The sequence below is a fragment of the Chelmon rostratus genome, chromosome 19, assembly GCF_017976325.1.
Source record: "Chelmon rostratus isolate fCheRos1 chromosome 19, fCheRos1.pri, whole genome shotgun sequence".
In the NCBI taxonomy this organism is placed as follows: domain Eukaryota; kingdom Metazoa; phylum Chordata; class Actinopteri; order Chaetodontiformes; family Chaetodontidae; genus Chelmon; species Chelmon rostratus.
This window is the reverse complement of record NC_055676.1, coordinates 12691891-12715416: the sequence shown is the minus strand read 5'-3', so window position 1 is coordinate 12715416 and position 23526 is coordinate 12691891. Positions and strand designations below refer to the sequence as shown.

Genomic DNA, 23526 nt, shown 5'->3' with positions numbered 1-23526 from the left:
ATCACTCATTATTGTATTTAAAGAAAGATAAAAAGAATTAGCTAAATAAAACATGCTATGTGTGTACAGAATATTTGTCTTAACATGTCTAAACAACTATTATCAGTCATATGAAATAATATTAATGAAATGGGAGGCTTCTGGGACTCTGGGGTTAACGATAAGATGTCAGCCTTGTTGATGTTGACTGACTTCACTGATAACGGAAGGGCCTGGACCTGGAGTAACAGACACACACATTGTTTTAAATCCTCCCTGGTGACGTGATTATCCATAATGTATGATGTAGGAAAACAATACTTGTATCTGACTGTTTGCAATGCCTGCATGCTGTAGCAGTTTTTTCTCTGATATCAGATTTGTGTTGTAACGAACTTAAACATTCAAGTAAGAACAACTGGGGTGAAACAGTGATTCACAAATTTAAGAATAACAAGGTTGCACTTGGCTTATGATTGTGCAACCTCGAGCCTGTCAATGTGCTGACGTTAGCATGGCAACAGGGTAAAATGCTGACAGCATATTTGCATCATAATGGGCCAAAAATGACATTTTGAGGATCTGGGAAATTTCCTTTTTGTTTTGAACAATTTTAACAACAGGTTTTTTTTTCATGTTAGTATTTGTGTTGTCCTGCAGAGTGGGCTGCAGGTTTAGCAATGCAATGCTGTTTAAGAGTGCTTTCAGTGAGACAATACTGTGGGAGAGATTTTTTAGTATTTTGCAGACTAAATTCATAAGTGATACATTAAGTTACAGTTTGATGAATAGTGTGCTCATTTGTTTCTTGGCCAACAAATCGGGATAAGACCTTAAAGTTGAGGGTAGATTTCTAAACTAATTCTGTCACTTATCTTTTAAGTCAATGCACAAACTGTGTGTTGATTTCCTGCAGGAATTTCATTATGCAGCTTAAAAACAGTGCCCTAAGAGTTGACCTGTAGGGCCAGCTGGAGGCCAGTAGGGGGAGCTGCTCACTATAGAATCATCTCAGTGCACATGCAAGTGTCAAGCATCCATTAGAAATGTGCTGGAGTAGTTGGCTATGTGCTGAATTATGTGTGTGGGGGAAAAAACAGATGCTTTACACAAAGCAGAGGTGTCCATTGTTGTTTAGCATGTTTTAATGTGATGGTACAACATGGATGAGGTATTCTAAACATTCATGGCTGCACACAAATGCTGTAGTTTTCTCTACTGTTATCATCTAGACACCATTTCAGATATGCTTAATACAGAGAAAAGATTACAAGTGCTTCTATTCACATTGATTTCCATGAATGAGATTATTTAAACTCCGTGTATATAGGAGAACAAGCAGGCTCACTGTTATTCTGGCTGGGCTCTGCTATGAGCTTGATATCTGCTCTCTACAACTAAGATATTGGCAGTGCTCGTGTAATAATTGCACACACATAATTGGATAACATTGTCATACAGATGCAAAAAGTAAAAATGAGCTGACATAAAAACACAATTGGCAACAACCATGGAGCAGGACAACAGGACAGACATGGCTGTTACCAGGTGGTGATTGGTTACTTTTTAACAGGGGGGCTGGCCCAGTGAGCGCATCCACACACACGTGTACACTTTCCAGAGGGCACTGTTGCAAGGGGCCATAGCCATAGACCTTGACTAATTCTTGATAATAGAATTGTGATTATCATTTTGATTTAATAGAACTCCTATTCGGCTTAACTCAATTTTATTGGATGTGGACATGAGGTATTTTATTAATGCTCATTTTTCAAAACACACCATAGTTTTGTCTGTATAAACTTCGCCTCAAATTATATAACTATAACAGCTGAGTAGGTTACTTCCTCTATCATATTACCTGCTTCACTCCCTGGTTACATCAAAAATCTATAGTTAAAACTATATCTGTAGTCATGTCCCCCCTGAATGGTACTGAGGTGGTTTGTTCTGGGAGCGTTTTCAGTAGGTGAGACGCTGCTGAACGATCATAGAAATATTATAAGAATAATACAGGAATACTACAGGCAGCAGTGTGTCTATAATTCTCTCGCTCTTCCATGACCACACATTGCTACTGGTAGCTTTGATCATGAAGGTGACACTAGTCTATAGAGTATATGGGCTATAATATAGTGTAAAATTGAGTATTTATTGCATATAGTTGAGGGAATATTATAGATCTACGAAGAAACTGACAGAAGGGTGTGGCTGAGAGAAAGGTTGTGATTACAAATCTGTCAGCACCACAGACAGCACCATGGAGTAGTCGATACACAGCACAGTTAGGCTGCTGATATTTCAGAGCCATGGTCACGGCCATAGATTCTAACTTACACAAAGCTCAGTCAGACTGGACTAACAACTAAACAACCCTGCTGCCCCTGCACTCTCTCTGCAACTAGAGGACAGAGAGGGGGGACGGCAGGTTAACAAGGGGGATGCATTTTGGTCATTTTGCTAACAAGAGGGATGGCATCCACCCCTCAAATTGCCTGTTACTAAAATTTGCAGCAACGTCATCCCAAATTGCTGGCATCATCTGGACTTGGTTTTCGTCGATTCCTGAAGAAAAAAAGTGAAGAGCTTGGTGAGCTGTTTATACAAATAGAAATTTTACAATGACTGAACGTGATCCTGTGATGAACTCTACACTCACCACCATCAAATGGCCATTCTTTGCCCTGTAAACCATGGACTCCTGACCACTCTTGAAGTCCACAAACCCCTCTCTGCCAGGCTGGATGTCAAATCGCACACTGCAGGTGACAGTACCAATGTCACACCCATCCTTTTTACCATTTAGATATCTGGCTTCCAAATAAATTATACAACATAGATTCCAGATTCTGTACCTGCCCTGGACCACTTTGATGTAGTTCTGCTTGTTGGCAATAACAGTCAGCTTAGTCAGGGCCTCAAACAGGTAGTCACACTGCAGAACCAGATCCCCCTAAAAAAACAAATGACATCCCTCAATTATCAGATATGTTTTGTTTTTTTTTTTATCATCTTTAAAACCTGAATGAACAGATTCATGAGCAATGTTTCTGATCTGCTCTGGGGCCTGCTGTGAGAGGTGCTCCAGGAAAGTCATGGACCATATTTTTTAGCTGATAATTATTAACTTATGAAGATCTAAGAACAAATCCCTCATCTAACTCTCCTGATGTATTGATTCATTTTAAGTTGAACGGAAAGCCACGTACTCCCACATGCTGGAAATGGGGGGAGTTGTATTCAGTTGGCTGCAATATACAACCTTACCACTAGATGAATCCTACACACTGGTTTATAAGTTACACATAGTAACATAGGTAGTTTTGACATATTCAAAGACAGTTGATGGGTATTCTAGATATTGACACCAGTCTTTTGATAGGTCTACCTTTTTCTTGATATCATCACATGTAACATGAAGGATCAGGAAGTTGTCACTCAGGTTGCTGACGGACACACCTATAAAAAAGAGTCACCTTTAAAACTTAAATCACACACGTTTCAAGCTTGTGTGCAGGTCCCCCTGCAAACAGCAATGCAGATTTGGTCTGATTATCCCACTCACCTTTCAGAGAGCTGTAATCTATCCGCTGCTTGATCTTGGCCTCTTCAGCCAGGTAGGCAGCTTCCAGGGTGAAGATGAGCTGCCGGAGACGGGGCCTGAACCCGTTCCTGTCATACTTCACCACTGGCACGCTGTACTGTGGAGAGGGATGCACACGAGATCACAGTGGATAAAAAAAATGACAAAGACACGAAGTCAATTCCAGTGTTAGTTTACCTTGATTTGCTCATGCCGAATCATCTGAAGCACTTTGATGTTTATGTCCTCTGCACCTTAATGAGACAACAGATACTACTGAGCATTCACAAGAGAGGATTTCACACACAACTTATAATAATACGACGATGCCAAAGAGTCCCATAACAGACTCATAAAATATCTCAGCATGCATACTCAGATTTTGTTGTAAATAAAAAATGCTAATGACAAATTTTTCACAATCTGGACATAATTTTTTTTCCATATAAAAATACTGCCACGAAAACTGGACTATGCATCTAATCCAATCCAATCCAATCACTGTTTCAGTAATCGGTACTTGTGCATAGAAATTCACATGCTAAATACTATGTTCATGTAAATACACTCAATGAAAGCAAAATGACTGCAGTCTTACCTATCCTGGTGTCCACGAACGGTCTGCACACACTGTAGGGATAGTTTTCTTTCTTTCCTTTGAACATGGAGCTCGCCTGTTCTTTTAGCAGAAGCTGGAAACCAGGAAACAATTTGAAAGCCGAGAGTAAGTTCATTTATTTCCTGAAGTGAATTTGTCTGGGATTCAAGTGTTGCCCACAAGGGTGGATGTACCTGCGCTTTCCTCTGTGGGGTCATTCCTCGGACATACTTCCCGACCATGTGGCGAATGTAGAGCTTCTTCAAGAGTTGAGAAGCCTAGAATAAATACAGTTTTACATGAGATGTTGGATTTGACACCTTTACAGGTTGCAGCCATTACCAAAATTATCAGCATGCGCCCTCATGCATGCAGCCTTGCAACTAGAAACAGCTGGTGTCATAAATGCATCACCCACCTCCTGCATTATAGGTGGAGGGGTGAGCCACGAGTCTTTCTCCAGGACTGTTTTGGGAAGGGTTTCCCGCAGCCGTGTAAGATAGTTCTGCCTCACATAGGCCAGGTACTCACTGTTCTCAATGCAGGCTGGCTGGTTTCTAGTTATGAAACCTTTAATGAACCTAGAACAAATCAACAGACAGGTAACCTCACAATAGAGACTGCATGGATGTTATTCTCATCCCATTTCATCTTCAAATCGAGCTCATTATGGTAACTTACTTCTTGATGACCTTGACAGCCCATGCCCTCTTTTCACGCTCCTTTCTCGCCATCAGACCTCTCCAGCAGTTCTCAATCTTAGTGGCTATTTAGATAAGACAAGGTAACAGAAAGGAATATCTTAAAATGCTTGCCATGTGAGCCATTCTCCTAAATTTAGTTTAAGCTTTTAATTTGTGCTTATGAACACATCTGTGGGCATGTTAACACTCACCAGCCTCTCTCTGTTTTAAATAGTCTCCTTTAACTCTGTAGCCTTTGTACTTGGCCTGAATCCTTGTTGCTGCAACAAGGACGGTTACAGTTTCAGCCTCAGGATTGTTATGATGCTTAATGTAGTGCTACATTTACAGAACAACATCTCACCTAGCTTATGTTTGCAGACCTGAAAGGCATCTTCTGTTGCAAACAGAGTTCTTGGATGTCGGATGAAGATTTTGGTCCTTGAGGGAAAGAGACGAACAACAAGAATTTCCTGTAACTCATCATAGACAGTCAGTGGCACTAATCCATTAACATCTGCCTACCTGCCCATCTTGTACTCATCAGGTTTGTAGCCCAGGTGTTTTATCAGGCGATGCACACCTTCCGCCGCCGTACCTTTCCAGTTGGGCCAGGTGTCGGGACACAGAGGCTTATACCTGAGCACAGAAGAAGACCACACACAGCGTTATAGGTGACACCAACAGCAGCAAAGTATGACAGCCCACCAAGTGTCTGATCAAGAGCAGTAACGGTGTGCTTACGTACCTTTGGAGAAAGATTTCATATTTGCGTCGGTAAGCAAACCCAGCACGCCTGACCCTCAGGTGCTCCATCAGCCCCAGGTACTTCACCTGATGTCTCACCAACACATCATCAAAGCGTCCTGCAGGGAACACCAAAGGTCACAGAGAGAGTTCAAGGTCAAAACTGTGTGGTCTAACTTACATGTGCTGACTGATTGTAGGCTGAACATACACAAAAACCTATTAGCCCGGCAAGGACACAAGGCCTCACCTGGCTGCTTGGCTTCATTGGGTTTAATGCAGCGGACGTACCAGGGCTCTTTGGACATTAAGATCTCAGTCAAGCCCACCAGGCTGCTCTTAAACTGAGTCACCACCTGAGAAGTCACAGAAAAATGGCAGACATAACGAGTGTTGGTAGCTTGTTGACACTAGTTGAGCATCATCTTCTGCCTCATTTCTTACAGTTTCAGGTCTCCTCTTGCTGTCCGGTTCAGAAGAAGGAAAACAGTGTTTGATAATTGCATTCTTGGACTGTCGCATTACCTTAGGGTGAATAGGAAAACTGTATAAGCGCCCAATGTAAGTCACACAGCGTAAACCTTAAATAATATATGTAATGTAATAGCAATTTATTTGTGTCATACAATGAGTCAAATTTGCATTCCTTTTCAAGGAATCACAAACCAACCTAATATGGGTATCACCTGGTTTCATCGTGTGAAAAATTAAATGAAGTTACCTCTTTCCCATTTCGATACAAGAGATCATTGTTTTTGTCCAAGAATCCTGAAAGTTGAAAGAACAAAGAGAAACTTTTTAGATAGTGAGACTATGTATTGATTTCAGCAACAGCATATTGTATGTAATGTAACAGATGTAATAAAAATAATATATACACATCACTAAAAAAATGCCTATTTTATTTATTCACACTTTGTCATTGTCACATTTTCATTTATATATTTGTCACTCTATACATATTTGGGGCACTTTAATTTTTATAAATGTTATTTTTGTTGTGTGTGACCTTTGACCTTTTTAGCAATGTCACCTCTGGTTAGCCAAAGAGGCCGAGCTGATAGCGCTCCTGTCAGTAGTCTTAAAACTTAAAAAAAAAAAAAAAACCCTCTAAAAGGTGGTAAAAATCTTACATTCTCTGAATTACAGACCCAGTCTGGTGTTGTGTACTTAAATTTGCATCAAGTAACATCACAGGAATTTATTGTAAAATGCTAACGCCAGCTAACCGATGTCTAGCTAAGCTACTGGAGCATAGAGGTGGTTTCTTATGCAGTCTGCTGTCCTTTATCAAGGTATGTCACTACCACATTATGTATTTATTTATTTTGTTATAAATATTTGTTTTGTGTTAATAATTTACAACACATTTTATTATGGGTAGTGTAGGATGTTTAAATGATTCATTGTGCAGAAATATTGTCACTTTTAAGGCATATTGTTGTCAATGCTGAACTATAACAATAGTATTAGAAATGTATTTTATATTTTGCAAATTGTAAGGACAGACCCACTACATTAGCTAATATTACAAAATTTTATGTAGATATAGCTGACAGTCTGCAACTGTTAATCTGTATTCTAGCATCTGCCTGATTTTTACATAGCCTTGTTTAATGTTATTGTAATCTAGAGACAGACATTATTTAACATACAGAGGGATTTCATTTCTTACCAACAACACAGTATGTAACCTCCCCAGCATAGTGCAAGAGGCGGAAGTCTCCTCTTTCCAGTGTTTTCCTCGTCTTTTGGTCGGCAAGTTTATGTCTGCAGGAAGGGGGTCGTTAGTGACAGTTATTATGATATTTATGGTTATGCCACTTGCTGGTCTGGCTGTTTAACCATGTGCAGAGGTGTAAGGCAGAGGTGTAGAACTCACGTGACAAAATGAGGATGACCACCAATCTTTTCCTCCATCTTCTCCAGTAAGGTGAGATCTGTGGCCTCTCCGGGACGTAAACATTCCTCGTCCTGTATGTGAGGACAAGCATCAGTCATTCAGCTGCTTTTAGTTTTGTGGCCGAGTTTATTGTTTGACTTTCTTTATGACCATAACTGAATCACATCCTCACCAATAAAGAAATGATTCCTCTGTGTTTCTCCTCCACAAGATCACAAATTATCTTGTTATTGAAATATGGCACTGGTTCCCACTGTGCATGAAAACAAAAACGTGATTGAGGAGCACTTTTATTGTATGTGAGTTTATTTTAGTAACACTGTGAGCCACAAATGTCAAACTCTGAGGAAGAAAAGCGTGAATACTTCAATCCCTTCCATCTCGTACTCCTCCTGCTCTGACTTGAGGGTCAGCTGGATGAAAAGCTGCTGCAGTTTCTCATTGCAGTAGTTGATGCAAAACTGTTCAAAGCTAAAACAAATCATAGGCAGCGTCATTATCGGAATTTTTCATCCACATGTTTGCTTCTGAAGAATCAGCTCATCTGTGCATGATCTCACCTGTTCACATTGAAAACCTCGAAACCATAGATGTCCAACAGACCAATCACTGTTTTCCTGGAGGAATCCTGCAGATAATTAGCACAGATATGATTTCTGGTTTTTAACTGTATATGGATCATCCTGTGTAGCCTGAGCACTCTGTAGAAATTCAAGCTCATATGTTGTTGTTGCTTTAAAACAATGCAACTATACTGTGGAAAGAAAATCAGCCCCAAGAAAGATTTACCAGATGTGCTTTTTCCAGAATTGGGTGTTTTTGGACTCACGACCAAACAAATGGCAGCCTCAGGCTTGTTATAATCTTATTACCCCAATTTTCTCCACATTTCCGTGATCTTGATGAGACAGGTACAATTAGATTAGATTAGGCACGATTGAAAAGAGAGTAGTTTTTCTTCTCACCCTGTTAGCTAAAGATTCATTGATCTTGTTGACCAGCCAGTTGAACGTGCGACCATAGATGGCTTTGGCAAGGGCATCCCTGGCATATACTGCATGGTCCACAGAGAAGGGACTAAACACCTTTAACATCAGGATAACGCAGGTAATAAAAGATGAACACCATCAACAAGTTGCATATAGTTTATATGTTGAATTAAACAAAAGAAGTCGAGTCACCTCCTCCGTTTTGGCTTCAATCTTCCTGTGGGTTAAGCCCTGTTGTAGCACCTGAGTAGGAATCCCCAGCAACTACACCGCAAAGGCAAAGCAAAAAAAATTACATGTAACACCAAATCTCTTCCTAGTCATCATCAGAGAGTTATACCGAGACATATAAAGGGTTAAACATATCTGCAGTTTGTTTGGGACTCACCTTTGACACCCAGTGCATCTCCTGGTTGTTGTTGAGAGACGCATATCCTCGAACATCTGCTTCAAACTTGATATTTCCCAGATGTAGCACGCTAGCAATTATTCCAAACAGGTGCTGCATTACACCCAGAGAGAAACACTTCATGAACCACCATCAATTTGTATCTTGCGTAGGTTTAAATAAAGCTTTGTCCAGTTTCGGATTTACCGGACTACCTCACCTCAATATCGGTCTCACTGAACTCTATGACAGAGAGGGCTTTCCGCACCATCTTCCAGTCACTTTTGTCATTGATGGAGCTAACTTTGGCACAATCACCCTGTAGGAGAGAAAGAATAAAAAAACTGAGAGATTTTGGTTGCACCAGATTAATGAATCATTGTTTCTTTTGTTTTTGTCCACTGACCTGCACCAGGTAACTGTAGTGCTGGCAGTTTCTCTCCAGGCCAAGCCAGCGCAGCAACTCTTCCTCTGCTCCCTCCACCAGCTGATAGAAGATGTGGAAGTTTCTCTCCCCATGATTCTGGTGGACCACGCGGGACTTCTCCAGCAGGTAGCTGAGGATGTGTCCGCCAACTGCACCACCCTGACGAAGAAAGGTAATCCTTAACCAGGTGTCAGTTCTTTGTGTGAGCCTTGAGGTCATTACATTGCTGTGTTATCTTGATGTTGTTATTTTCACTGTAATGTCAAGTAATGAAGATAGTATAGTCCACCTGGTGGTCGAACTGGATGTCCATGTATTTCCCAAAGCGGCTTGAGTTGTCATTCTTCAGGGTTTTGGCATTTCCAAAAGCCTTGAAGATATAAAACAAAAAAGCAAAAAACACCTGATTTTATACTCATGTTTCTCTCTAAAAATGGTCTAAAGTTTGGGCACACATGTCCATGTCACTGACCTCAAGCACTGGATTGGAGAGAAGGAGCCTGTCCCGGACGTTGTTCAGGAGTTTGGTACTTGGACAACTGACGGCATAGAATTGCAGGATTTTCTTGGAGGCCTCGGTCTTGCCGGCCCCACTCTCCCCTGAGATGAGGATGAAGTGGTTGCTGAACTCAGACTGCATGGTGCGGAAGACGTTGTCTGCTAGCGCATAACTGAAAGTACAGTATAACTGTAGGTCAGCCCCGCTTTAAAAATGTAGACATGGCGTGAAGTTTTTCGGCATTAGTAAACTAGTGTCTTCTTTTCATGCCGTTATCAGGTAGCTAACTGACAGTAGAAAGATGAAAGCAATTGAGAGGAGAGAGATGGTGCATGACCTGCAACAAAGGTCCGCGGTCGGATAGAAATGTTGCAGTTCATGATTGGCACCTTGACCCCAAGGGCACCGTGGCACCCTGCATTTACAATATATAGACCCTTATGTCACTTGACATCCTGTGAACCGACCAACTGTCGTTGCCATGCCGCTAGCATGCCTAAAATAGTAAGGATTTAACTTATTTAAGAACTGAACTATCCACCAGATATAGCCAACACACAGTATAAATTAAAACAGAATAAACAACATCTTACATATGAGGTGGCAGCTCAAAGAAGTTTACGCCCATGTAGGTATCCATTTGCTTCTTGCTGTAGATATCTAACTCTTTGTATGGGTTGACCGACACCAAGAGAGTCCCAATGTAGGTCTGCAGAGAAGGACAAGGAAAGGAAGTCTGGTTCTGCAACTCTTGCACATTTGATGATACAGGAGCAAGCATTACATGACATTGAAAGAAGGCATCCAGCAGTGTGGTGTCCATGTATCATTCTGCTGATAAGTAATTTTCTTCCTCTTATCAAAAGCAATAAGTTTGGTATAACACTTGTCATGACCTTACGGACTGCAGTGACCTTTAGATTGCTCACTCTGCAAATGAAAAGAACAGGAGCTGCTGTTTCAGCAACACAAGGTGCCAGATTCAGCACAAGGCAACGCAGCATTAGGACCTTGCTGGGTTGAAGGTCGAATTAAAAGTTTAATTACAATGAGAGAAAGCGGCAGGTTATCCAACATTACACCACACAGGAAGACTCACGTAAATGAGATTCTCATGGAAGCGCTTCCTCAGGTTGTCCAGGAAGGCAGTCTCACTCGTGTAGGCGTCCAAAAGAACGAAATCCTGGATGCCCACGCGATCCCGGGCTGTCAGAGAGGCCTCCATGTTCCTCAGGATCCGGTTACACCGCTCCTCCAGGCTCTGTGCCCGAGCAGGAACACGTCAGTGACAGGAAACAAGGTGCCACAACCGAACTAAGTAACATGACAAATGTCTGATGAATTTTATGAGACCTTGATGATGCAACAAATTGCTCTCTTTCACAAAATCTACAGATATTGTGCTATTTTTGGCCTGGTTCTGAATCCTTCTGTCAAGATTAGGCCTATATGTCCCATCCTTCTGCCCTGTGTCCTGTTTTCCTCAAACGTTATCTGTTTTTGAGCTTGTCACCCCAAAAGACCACATACACACACATGCTCATAAGCATGGACAACATAGGATATATGGTTCCCAGTGGGACACTCATTTCCCGCCTGTTTGTCCTTATATCTGTGACTTCCAGCCAGAGCTGTTTGTGGCCTTGGCAACATCCTCTATGCTCATGACAAATCTAAATTCAGCCTCCTCTATCTAATCTGCTTCTGTGTCGTCTAAAGAGCCATCAGTCTTGTTCATGGCAAGGCCAGAATGACCACGAAATACTCCCCCTACACTAGAAACTTCATATGCTCAAAGTTTAACATGACGTTCAACAATAAATGAATCCAGATTTTAATTAAGAGGTAAAATCCAGAGGTGATTACATTCATTGTATCCTCCTCCACTTCAAAATACACAGCTGAGGAAGTGCCAGGTAAAACAATCAGCAAACTCAATGCACTTTAATTACGGTGCCATGAAAGCGCTACCCAGCATTATGCTTCAGGAGTTTGGCTCTCATCACTGCCAAGTTGACCTGTCACCAAGTCAGAGTAACTGACACTCAGAGATCAATCTCCAGTAAAACAAGCTGCTGCTCTACTGACCCAGCAGACATTTACAGCAGAATGTCACAACGAATCATGTCCTGAAAGTCGTATGTGATCGTTAAAAATGGTCAATAACGTTTTGTGGGAAAAAGTGCCAAAAAAATTACCTACCCCGGAGGTCCCTGATGTGTGTGCGCCTCTGTGTGTGTTTCTGAACTGAACATCTGGTTTTATTGAAGGGAAAGGACAGGAAACACTGATAGATTACAGCCTCTGCTTCCTTCAATAGGAAACCATCAATAATGTAGTGAGTGTGCAACAAAGGAAGCAAATCTCATTCTCATGCATCTGTGTGTCTTTGTGTGTGTGTGTGTGTGTGTTTATTTACTGTATAAAACTTTTGATCAAGTCTCTATTTCAAATCTATACTGCAGAGAATTGGACAGGATTGTTAAAACATATTACATTTAGGCTTTATAATACAAATATAAATCTAAATACAAAATGTTTGACAGAATGAAAGCTGATTAAAACAAACCGAAAATGTAATAGTACTGTATATCCAATACATATTAAATAGCACAGTTTTCCCTCAGTGGCCCAAACTCAGTACTCGCCTGCTGGACAGAGGACGCCTTTCATCAGGAATGTACACCTCAAAAGAAAGAAGTCTAGCAACTGGTAGCAGAACTGTAATATGAGACATCAAAAGCCTTTCAAAACAGGCCTCTGAATGACTAACGTGTGCTTAAAATACTGGCTTACAGTAAGATGGCGACTTAAAAGATAATAGCAGTAATAATAAAACCAGAACCAAACCAAATCTAATTTAATCGCAGGGGTGGTCCCTCCCAGACTGTCTTGGTAATGATAATAAGATAATCACATCATGTGTCTGTAAATTACACCTGAAAACCAACTGTTCTTTCATAAACTGGCTTTGTTGTCAAGACCCTACATGTCTTGCGTCAGAGGAAAAGAGGAAAAGTATCTTGTTCTCGTTCTTTCTCAGACTCTCTGCTCTGCTGTTGGCACTCTGTGGGCGTCTGTGTGAGCAGGCTTTTGGCCCGACACTGACTGCTGAGATTTTCTGCCATTCTCAAGGAAATGTTGCCTCTGCTGAACACATGGCTGCTGATAAACACTGTGCAGTAAGAGGATTTTGCTAAACAACGGAACAAGATAAGAGACGACTTTTCTTGGCAACGTTGTCGACTGTTGTAAGCTGGACGGTGCTGAGAATGTTTTAAGGCAAAGATGTGAACAAAACGCAGTCACGTGTATAAGATAACACAAACAAAAAAATCTGACATGAACAATTACCCTAAAACATCAAATTTTGATGTCAGGCTGCAGCAGAACAGGAAAGTCTATCTAACCCGGAGACCATCACCTGAGAGGGCGCTCCATTGTTCTTGTCTGACCAGTATGGTGCAGGATCCAGTTACGCAGCCACAAAGTGGCAGTTAGGCTCCTGAAAGAGATAGCACTCCTCGTGGGCCATTGACTGACACCACACATCACCCAGGGCAACACACATTAAGGGGGCTCCAGGTGTCTAGAGAAACCTGACCACCACTTGCCTCCATCACACCAGTCAAGTACAGTACCTCCTCTGTTGCTACTGTTTCACTCAAGCATATGGTAACATGCTATGAACTGATTACCTTGTTTGGCTTAAGTCTTATATGGTAAAGAATATATTAAAAAGTTGTCACTTATGAACAGTAGAATATAATCAGCTTTTAATTTTGGCAGCATTAATGACTTTTTTTTTGTCCACTTGGGGTCAGTAGCCGCATTTCCATTGACATATTTTTATGCACATTTTGAAGTATTGTGTAAGAAAAAGTGGATGGAAATGGCAAAATCTGATCTGATGCAACCTTCCTAACATTAATACACAAAACAAAGAGAAATGTCATATTTCCATCACTTCACCTTCAACTGGCGCTCTTTTAATTGCGTCATCTTGTTGCAGCCTCTTCTTCTGCAACGCTATAATGAATTTCTGACTTGAGAATTTGCTCCACCTACTGCTTATCTCAATGAACAGCTCCTAATAATTGGATAGTATATTAGAAAACAAGCATTTATTTGCATTTTCTTGGGCTAATTTTTATGAAATTGTCTAAAAATGTGTGATACATTTGGATGGAAACCTAGATAGTGAAACAAGCTGATGCACAATGTTCAAATATTATCACTTTAAAAAGTTGTTGTTTTAAATTAGCGAACAGTTGCCTAGGTCCTCATCCAGCAGATGCAATATTAGCACTAATTTGGAGTCATCCAATATTCAATCCCATTTTAGCTCCTTTTAGTTCTCCACCAACTCAAGAGGGAAATATCAACTCTCAAGTTGCTAAATGCTCCATTACTGTATGTTCACCAGCTAGTTGCTAACTCTGTCTGCCGTTCGGTGCTGGGCAGGTAGCTGACAATGAGCTCTTCAGAGGTTTTCACTGAAAACAGCTTCTGACACTGCTAGAAAATGATGATAATCGCTGCAGTGAATCAAAACTATAAAGTTGTGGGCTGTAAAACCAAAACAATGAGCTGAAAGATGCTCCACAGAGGTGCGAGGAACTGCAGAATCATGTGATAATTCTCTGTGGATCCATCAGTACAAGCGTCCGCTACACATCACTCACAGTTATTTGATTCATTGATGATATAAAAACATTGATTAGCGCAGATTTAAAGGCATTACTTCATGTGTGGAATTTGAACGCATCTGACTTATTCCAGTATCAATAAAGACCATGGGACAGACAGCAATGCACACCTGTATCTCCACCTGTACAATAACTCAACTGCAGCCTAGATACAAAAGCCATGTAGGTTTTATTACCTGTGTTACTTCCAAAACCATGTGCGTCATGTTGAATCAGTCTTGTGTGATGAACCTGATAAATCCGAATTACTTTGGCCTTCAGTCTTCAGGTAACCAACTCAGATAGACACGACCCGTGATGGAGGTTTTAGCAGCTGAAGGGTTTACCCATAGTGGAGCCTCTTTAGGACACCACAGATATTTTCACCTAGAATGTCTCCTCTGTGGCTCAGGTTTACATCGGCCTCAGATTAAAATACCGTCTGGGAGCAGGCCCGGTGCCCCGGCCTGGGACAGAGGAGAAGGAGAAAGAGCGTGGCACTGCTGCTTCCTGCTGGGCTGGTGTCCCTGCATCGTAGGTAATGAGGCGGTAATGAGTTGCCTGGCTCTGGAGGCACCGGGCTGGTTAAACATTCATGGAGCCCAGGCAGCAAACGTTCTTTCAGCGCTTCGCCTGAGTGTTGAACAGCTACAGCTTTGTGTTTAAGGAAGAGTGTGTGTATATGTGTGTGTGCTCGCAGGTATGTAATACAAGGATGTAGTAACTTTATCCTCCCAGAGACCCGTCCTCACCTCCCTCCCCACAAACTTACAGCACAGGTATTCGATTACTGATCTTTGATTAGGCAGATGTATTTCAGACTAATTACTAACGGCTTATTAGAGACTTTCCTTTTATGCATTCTGTTGGTGCCATCTTCAACATAGAGAATGGAAGCACAAATAAAACTCAGAATTTGTATTCAAGTACTTATTCTAAATATTGGAACTGACTATACCCAGTTATGAACAGTTTTTAATTGTTTTAAATAAATTTGTGGCATTTTCTGCCTTTGTTTGTTTGCCTACAATAGAGAGCTGACAGGACGTGGGAGAGAGAAGAGATGAAGATGGAACTTTCTGATACATAATACTGTTTTTCAAATTGACATCATTATAAGACAGCATTGCGCTCTGGTGCTTTTATCTCATCTTTGTCATGTGGTTCAGCTGGTTTAGTTGTGACAGGCCCTGCCAGCAGTGTAACGTTGCCCTCTCATTCCGTCTGTTTAAATTTTAACATTGCGCTTCCTGTAAGCATCAACAAAGGCATCTTGCATTACTGCCTGAAGATCAGCCAAAACACACGGTGACATAAGAGAGCATGTTGGAAAAATCCACATTAACATAATGTAATCCATTATGCAAATGCTGGGGGATTTCTAGGATCTGCGCAAGGACCACTTCTTTCCTAATAAACGTGCAGTGAAACACACACAACAGATGACCCGATGAGTTGGCCTCGTCATATTGATTTACAGTCCGCCCATTGAAAACTTGAAGTGCATCATCGATTAAGATTCATGCTGAATATTATCATTTGATGCGAACAGAACATATCAGCACAACCTTGGCCCCTCTCAACAACCCAGTTGTCTGTCAACAACTTTCCAACAACCATGCATTGTATAATTACACTATAAATGCAGTGACAGCTACTTATGCTTGAAAATATATTTAAATCTTGCGTTTGCCATTTGTCTATGGACTGAAAATACTTCCAACTGAGAGTTTTGCTTTAAATTAGATCTGTTGGAAGGTATATGTTTTACAAGAAACAGTAAACAGCTGTGATAACAAACAATTTGTTTTATTTGGAGTTTTTTTTTTTTACTTTGGTGCCAATACTGATATCTGAGCTGGTACGATATAAAAAAAAAAATTTCAATTTCTTTTTTTTTTTTTAAGAGTGTCAAGACAGCTAAGGATCTGAGCACCAACCATCAGTTTTCCAGTATTTGGCAGTACTGACACAATTTGATCAAAAACAAATACTCCTGAGGTTAGATACTTAATCCTAATGATAACACAAAAAACTGGTTCAGAGAGTATCTTCTGTACTTTTGCACTAATTTCATGCACCCCTCCTTCCAACACTGCAGGTTTACAGTGATACTGTAAGTGAGTAGTTTAAAAAAAAGCTTATTTTAGTCTTCAGGCCACAAACTGTGCAGGGAGAACATACACACACACGAGCACACACCTCAAAACCTCAACATCTGATAAGAGGAAAATAACATGTCTTCTTGCAGCCTTACTTTTAAAGAGTGAAGGACAAGTTGTATCACAAGGTGCCCTTGATCCACCACTCATCCGGATAAATATTCACAGCCTCAATTAGACCCAAACAACTTAACTTTCAAACTAATCCTTTATTCATGTGAGCAAACAGATTGCTGTCACTGCAGCAGGACTCTGAAGGCCAGAACAAGCTGCGAGGCTATTAGTTTCAAAAGCTGAGCATTCAGCTAACAAACTGCACAATAATTAACGTACAGCATCACAAAACCCACTGTTTTTGATGTGGAATTTCAACAGATGAAATATCTGTTAGCGGCATAGGTCAAAATACAAAAACAACTCATAGGACTACAGTATTTTGGCACTCAGCTTTTAAACAAGTATACAAATCTTACCTCTGAGTCCATGTTGCAGTTCTTTGTGCTATGCTGAGGTTCTGTGTTGTTCTGTGCGAGTCTGGCCAAGCAGCTGATGTGACCAGAGGGATGAGGGGACAGTGGGATGTATATTCTACCTGTATTTATGACCGTCCCATAATGCAGCAGCCTCAGCATGTCCTCACAGTGTCCTACTTTTCTCCAGCTTTTATTTTCAGGTTGGCCTTATTCACTCGCAGGGGCACAGAACACTGAGAGCTTCCAGTCACAGACAAACCACCACTTTTAGATGATGAGAAGAAGCGTGTCCTCTGTAGAACGTTTCTTTCCTTTCGTACTCCCCTCAAATTCGTCCTGTGAGCCTCTATTGGGACCTGACCCCCAGGGTGTGATTTTTCCATTGTTGTTTTCATACTTAAACATTGGTAAAGGGTTTCTGTACTTCTCTGCAGCATGGAGGTTGCACTGGTGTTTCTGAATGATGCTCATTTACAAGAAATCTCCCTTTACTGCAGACCATTTTCCCAAGCACAGCATAGTGTTTTAGATTTTTGAAGCCATGTTTTCTGTGCAAACACTTGTTTCACTTAATTTCCACTTGCAGAAAAGAGAAGCTTGTTTGAGGGAGTGTAGTTAACCCAGACTTAGAGGAACAGCAGGCCTGAGCTGCGTACTGGAGTCAGAGTCTCATGAAGCCTGAGTCTGGTGTTCTCATAGACAAGCCACAGTAAGTAATACTGGTACTTAGACAGAGTACCATGTATTAAATGAATTCCTTCCTCTCATGAGGCTCCTGAGAAGAGATAAAATAGGCCTTGGAAAGTGTAATCACCACTCTGATTGTTGTGTGTGCTTTACAAAAGAGGGCCCTCTGGCTATCTGACCTTCTGCCACCAACAATACTATAAGGATGAGAGCACAACCTACTGTCAGCTACAGGCTATAACAGCGATCAGCTATTGATCCACAGTGCTGAAGTTTCTCATCATGTCACCCTCCCCTTTGTGAATTCTATCAAATCCTGCCTCAGCTCACACCTTCTATCAACATTGACATCGCATAACATCAGCATTCTTCAGTCATATGGTCACAGGAGCGGTGCCAGACCTCTGAAGCACACGCCCTCTTTGTGTTTGCTTTAAGTTATGCAGATCAATTAATTAAGCTTAAGCTGAAGCTTACTGTCATACTTATTGTAAATCCCACTGGATAGAATATAAGCCAAGAGCCTTGATTAAGTGGATGTGGAAAGATGAATACAGTTTGATGCATCTCTACTTGTTAGATTTTTGTTTGTATTTAATTACTGACAGTAAGACAATTTAAAGTTTAAACATGGTAGATCCATTTAACTGAAGTCACAAACTAACTAACTAACTAAACTGAAAAAGCCCAGATTGGTTTCCAGGTGTAACTCCTCCCCTTCCCTCTCACAAGGTATTGTTGTCTGATTGGGTGTCGCACTGAAACCTAAAGTGCACCAGCAGGTTTGACTAAAACCACTGGTGTGCGTTGTGTGAGCTTTCACAGCTCTCATAACACCAAAACTGATATGGACAACTGGAGCAGAACAGCGAAGATCGCTTACAAGCGGTGGAGAAATCCTGAACTTAGGTAAAACAACAATTGAAAACTTTTTTCTTCTGTTTTTTTTTTTGTATTTCCTCATTTGCCTGTAATGCTAACAGGGTGCGCACTGGGAGAAACATGTTGTGCTGTGTTTACATACCTGAGTGGTATCACAGCACTAAGTTCATTCATGCTTGTACATATCTATAGTAGACCTGAAATTCAACTTTTTGTGTTTAATAATGACTGAATTTCTCCTTTGGTGTGTTGACATTTAGGGGTCCAGTAAATTTTGTGGGTCAGAACGATGAGGACCAGGGCACAGACAATGAGATCTGCACTATAGCCTCCGCAAAACCCAACACAGGGGGAGGAAAGTCTGCATTCAGATCTGGATTTGATAGAACTGAAGGTTTGTAGAACACTATTAGTCGTAGTTGACAGTGTTGGGGAATGGTTTATTTTGTAATAGCTTGCTGATAGTTCAACAACATTTATTTTTGCAGAGTGATTCAAGCAGTTCAATGACTTTCTTTGCAATTTGTTGTGTAGGTAACTACTAAAACAGCAAGCAATTTCCATAAAAGGAAAGGAATTATTATGCATAACATTATGCAGCAGATCAGTCAGACACTTGAGCGATTCACATTTCTTTACAGGGGACAGTGAACTTGCAGTGACTCTCTCCTCTCTGTCACAGGAACTTTTACAGTATACGATGCACTGGAGGCCATCGGGTTTGGAAAGTTCCAGTGGAAGATCTGTCTCCTCACTGGACTGTCGTGGGTAAGCATCCTAAAACAAGCAGAAATGTCCTCACTCTGATTTCCAGACACTGTACGTCGCTCATGCAGCGCTCTGTCTCTCTGAGAGCAGATTGGAGACTCCATGGAGATGATGATCCTCAGTATCTTAGGCCCGCAGCTGCACTGTGAGTGGAGGCTGCCCAGCTACAAGGTGGCTCTCATAACATCGGTAAGGTCTTCTCAGACAGGTTGTACCCTGCAGCTTGTTGATTTAGACATGTGTGAACATTTCGTTTTCTTTTTCTGGCCTCAGGTGGTGTTTGTCGGGATGGGGCTCAGTTCACCTATATGGGGGAATGTGTCCGACAAGTACGGCAGAAGAGTAGTGAGTGTGACATCTGGGTTTTTTACACTGTATAGTTTAGTGATTTTTGTCCATTATTTGATGTTTAACACATGTATTTTCTGTATGTGTCTCTTTTGTAAACAGGGCCTGATGATCTGCATGTGCTGGACTCTCTACTACGGCCTGTTGAGTTCCTTCAGTCCGGTGTACGGCTGGCTCTTGGTCCTGCGGGGCCTCGTAGGCTTCGGCATCGGAGGAGCTCCTCAATCGTAGGTTCACTGCTTCCTCTGTTGATGAGATGAAGCCTGTGCTGAACGCATTTTAAAAGCCATGAAATAATTTGCGATAAACATTTCTTCCCTTTCTAGGGTGACACTGTACTCAGAATTCCTCCCAGTGAAGGCAAGAGGCACCTGCATCATGCTGATTTCGGTACTGTGCTATATTCTAGTGTTGAATGTTTGATCTAATTAATTATACTACTCATTGATTCCCTCCTGATTGGTGTGTTTGTGTGCATCAGGCATTCTGGGCAATTGGTGCTGTGTTCGAGGTCCTGCTGGCACTGTGGATAATGCCCACTCTCGGCTGGAGGTGGCTGCTCGGCCTGTCCACTATACCAACAGCAGTGTTTGTTTGCTTCTGCTTCGTAAGTATGTTGATTATTGATAGAGATCTCTAAGAGAAAAAAAAAAACAGCTGGGCCTGAACTCTCAGCTGAACTTTCCGTGTTGCACAGTGGCTGCCGGAAAGTCCTCGCTTTGACGTGCTGACGGGAAGAACAGAGAAGGCCGTGGCAACTTTAACACGCATCGCCAAAGAGAATGGCAAGGCCCTGCCTAAAGGGAAGCTGGCTGCCTATAAACAGGTGAGGTTATAAATATATGGGTCAGAAAACAGAGATGTGTGTCCAATACAACGCTTAACTGTTGCTATTCATAGACGCGCCTTCTATTTGTGTTGTTTTAATTTCACAGAATGGCCGTGGACAGATCAAAGACCTCTTTGCTCGTCAGTATTGGAGGACTACTCTTCTTCTGTGGTTGATATGGTTAGCTTAAGTAACACATCTTTTATTTTGTCGTTTGTATAAGCTTTCCTTCATCTGGCCACTGTGTGTCAGTTGGCTTGTGGTCTGATTTGACACATGTCGAATGTTTGAGCCTGGTAGAATTACAGAAGTAGTGGCTGCTATTTAGGGAATCAGGTAAAATAACGCTTTGCCGTGTGTAGTCTGCTGTGTGCACTGTACATGATGGCCAATTGAAGACCTGTGTACATACACATGTACAGAGAGTGGAGCAGCGGGGTCCATAGCTGGTTCACTAGTGTGCTAATCCAACCATGTCTTCAATGCTTTAGTTTCAAATACTTGTACACAGCTTAGCGTTGTATTGTTATTGCATCCAAAGGTTTGCAAATGCCTTCTCCTACTACGGGATAGTCCTGTTGACAACTGAGCTCTTCCAATCTGGACATTCGTGTGGGGGTAAGTAACAGTTACTTCTTATGGATCAGCTTTCAACATTTGTTATGTTACACCTTAAATTTGAACAAGTACCGAAACCAAACTGTTCCTCTTCCTCACAGTGACACAAGGGGCCAAGATTGAACCGAGCTGTAGTCAAGAATGCAAATATTTGACATCAGCTGACTACAAAGACCTGTTATGGACTACCTTGGCTGAATTCCCAGGTAAAATGCTCCCCATTAGCATTTTCTCAGCGCAATTGAAGCTGTAACGAGAAGCCCTTCATGATGCTGTTGCTAAGCACAGTGTTAGACCCATATACAAGGGGTTCCTCCGTATTTCCTTATTATCTATTCACAACAAAAATCTGAGACAACATGGATACGATTTCTGTCAAAATTTTGTACATTTCTGTTATAGAATTAGTCTAAATTCCTCTTTAGGGATGAACACGTTAAGCTGTCCTTACATTTTCAAGGTATATTTACACTACATACTTAGATGAGTTTGATTCCACCCAGGCCTGTGCTGCTTCGCCTAAAGAGAGTGACATACAGGAATGTGCTGTTTACGGGAGGCTGTCGAGTTGTAATTTATTCTTGTTGTGTCTTTGTGACCCTTTACTGCAACATTTAATATATGCTTTGTGTTTCATGTTTGTTTCAGGTCTTTTAGTTATCCTTGTGGCAGTTGAACGTATTGGCAGGAAGTGGAGCATGGCGCTGTGTTTCTTCATGTTTTCTTTGTGCATTCTGCCCTTATATGCTTGCATTGGGAGGTACGTTTGTCTCTGTGTGTTATTTTATTGGAGCAACAGCAGTATATCAAAGCATCGGGGTGGTCTGAAATTCTCTGTGTTTGTCTGTGTGGTCGTGCAGGTTAGCCCTTACAATCTTCATCTTCATTGCCAGAGCCTTCATCTCTGGAGGATTCCAAGTTGCTTTTGTTTACACACCAGAGGTAGGTCAGCATGCCATTTTACCATAGTAACATGAAACTTGTTTGATTTTGGATCACTTGAACTGGACAAAAGTTCTCCTCTCTCTCATTAGGTGTTCCCTACAGAAAACAGGGCCTTAGCAATGGGGATGTGCAGTGCCGTGGCCAGGGTGGGTTCCTTGATTACCCCCTTCGTGGCACAGGTATGCATGAGTGCCTGTCTCTGTTGCTACTTTTCAAGGAGGTTGTTCAAAATAGGCTCCTACCAGTCTGATATCAGACCCCTTCAGATAAGGCTGAATGTTTCTCCATCTAACTCCTCAGTTTTTGTGTTTTGGTTGTAGGTGATGCTCAGGGTGTCAGTGAATTTGACCCTATCGATGTACTGCAGCTGCTGTCTGCTGGCTGGCGTTGCATCCTTGATCCTGCCCATAGAGACTTTGGGCAGGGGTCTGCAGGAGTCCAGTCTTGACCAGGAGGCCGGAGAGCAGAGGACCACCACAACCAGGCAGTCAAATCTGGCACCACACTTCTAGAACCAAGGGACTCGAAGGGAATGAAAAAAAATTGAAAAGAAAGGCTATTTTGTGAACTCCCAGGCTGCTGCAGACACAGTTGCCTGTTTAACTGTGGATTGAATCCTCTGAGCGATGATGGGTGAAGAACAACAGCAGACAATCTCATTACAGGCTGGGAGTGATAATTGAGAGCAGGCCTACTTCCCATGTCTAATGAGAGCGGAAGCACACTCGTGCTTGGACTGGTTTGTTTACCCTCTCTTCCATTTAGGCCGTGAGAAGCAACACAGGGAGATTTCAGAAAATGATGATCCATTGTGCAGGCTCTGCTTAGAGCTACACATTTTATGCCTTGACCTCAAGAGACTGGCATTTATTTTAAACATTTTGAATAAAAATGACATATTTATTTATGTACAACTTGTTAATTAAAGTTATTCAATCTGTTTTAGGCTCTATTTTATTTCTCCAGCGAATCTCAATATTGTTATTATCATCGATTAATCTGTAACTGGACTATGATAAAATCTAGATGAATAAATTAGCTGTCTCCCTTGTGTTTGCATTACAGTAAACAGATTTTTTTTTTTTTGTCGAACAAAGCGAGATTTGGTGACATCACCAAGAGCTCGAGGAGATTGTGCTGTGTAGACCAAACAATCGAGACCAAGATGAGCAGATTAATGGATGAGGGAAATCACAGCAGCTGGTGCTCTACTCTACACCATGTCAACCTCGCTGCGTTTAGTAACACTAGCAGAATACTATTCCATCAACATTTGTATTTGGGAGTTCCTAGTCTGGCCAGTCACCTTGACAACATTGGCCCAATGACA

At 41.6% G+C, this 23526-nt stretch overlaps 2 protein-coding genes across 2 annotated transcripts; one reads left to right on the top strand and one right to left on the bottom strand.

The window, feature by feature from the left end:
• Window positions 1-2517: 2517 nt before the first annotated feature.
• myo1hb (myosin IHb) lies at window positions 2518-11057 on the bottom strand. The gene is made up of 31 exons (XM_041960912.1): window positions 10896-11057; window positions 10390-10505; window positions 9770-9968; window positions 9587-9667; window positions 9277-9456; window positions 9091-9189; window positions 8871-8984; window positions 8675-8746; window positions 8459-8578; window positions 8054-8121; window positions 7859-7964; window positions 7666-7746; window positions 7473-7564; window positions 7266-7360; window positions 6312-6358; window positions 6035-6115; window positions 5841-5946; window positions 5592-5709; window positions 5369-5482; window positions 5208-5284; window positions 5056-5124; window positions 4842-4926; window positions 4579-4741; window positions 4355-4438; window positions 4161-4254; window positions 3761-3816; window positions 3545-3680; window positions 3368-3438; window positions 2835-2932; window positions 2639-2738; window positions 2518-2544 (listed from the first exon to the last, which is right to left on the bottom strand). Exons 1-31 carry the CDS (start codon window positions 11019-11021, stop codon window positions 2518-2520), a joined length of 3075 nt encoding a protein of 1024 aa, XP_041816846.1. The 5' UTR covers window positions 11022-11057.
• Window positions 11058-18581: 7524 nt separating this feature from the next.
• On the top strand, window positions 18582-23137 carry LOC121623042 (synaptic vesicle 2-related protein). Its single transcript, XM_041960166.1, has 16 exons — window positions 18582-18715; window positions 18949-19082; window positions 19371-19456; window positions 19547-19645; window positions 19730-19801; window positions 19907-20031; window positions 20131-20194; window positions 20286-20411; window positions 20502-20630; window positions 20740-20813; window positions 21175-21251; window positions 21353-21457; window positions 21900-22011; window positions 22112-22193; window positions 22286-22375; window positions 22517-23137. The coding sequence occupies exons 1-16, from the start codon at window positions 18654-18656 to the stop codon at window positions 22706-22708; spliced, it is 1629 nt and encodes a 542-aa protein (XP_041816100.1). The 5' UTR covers window positions 18582-18653; the 3' UTR covers window positions 22709-23137.
• The last annotated feature ends 389 nt before the right edge of the window (window positions 23138-23526 follow it).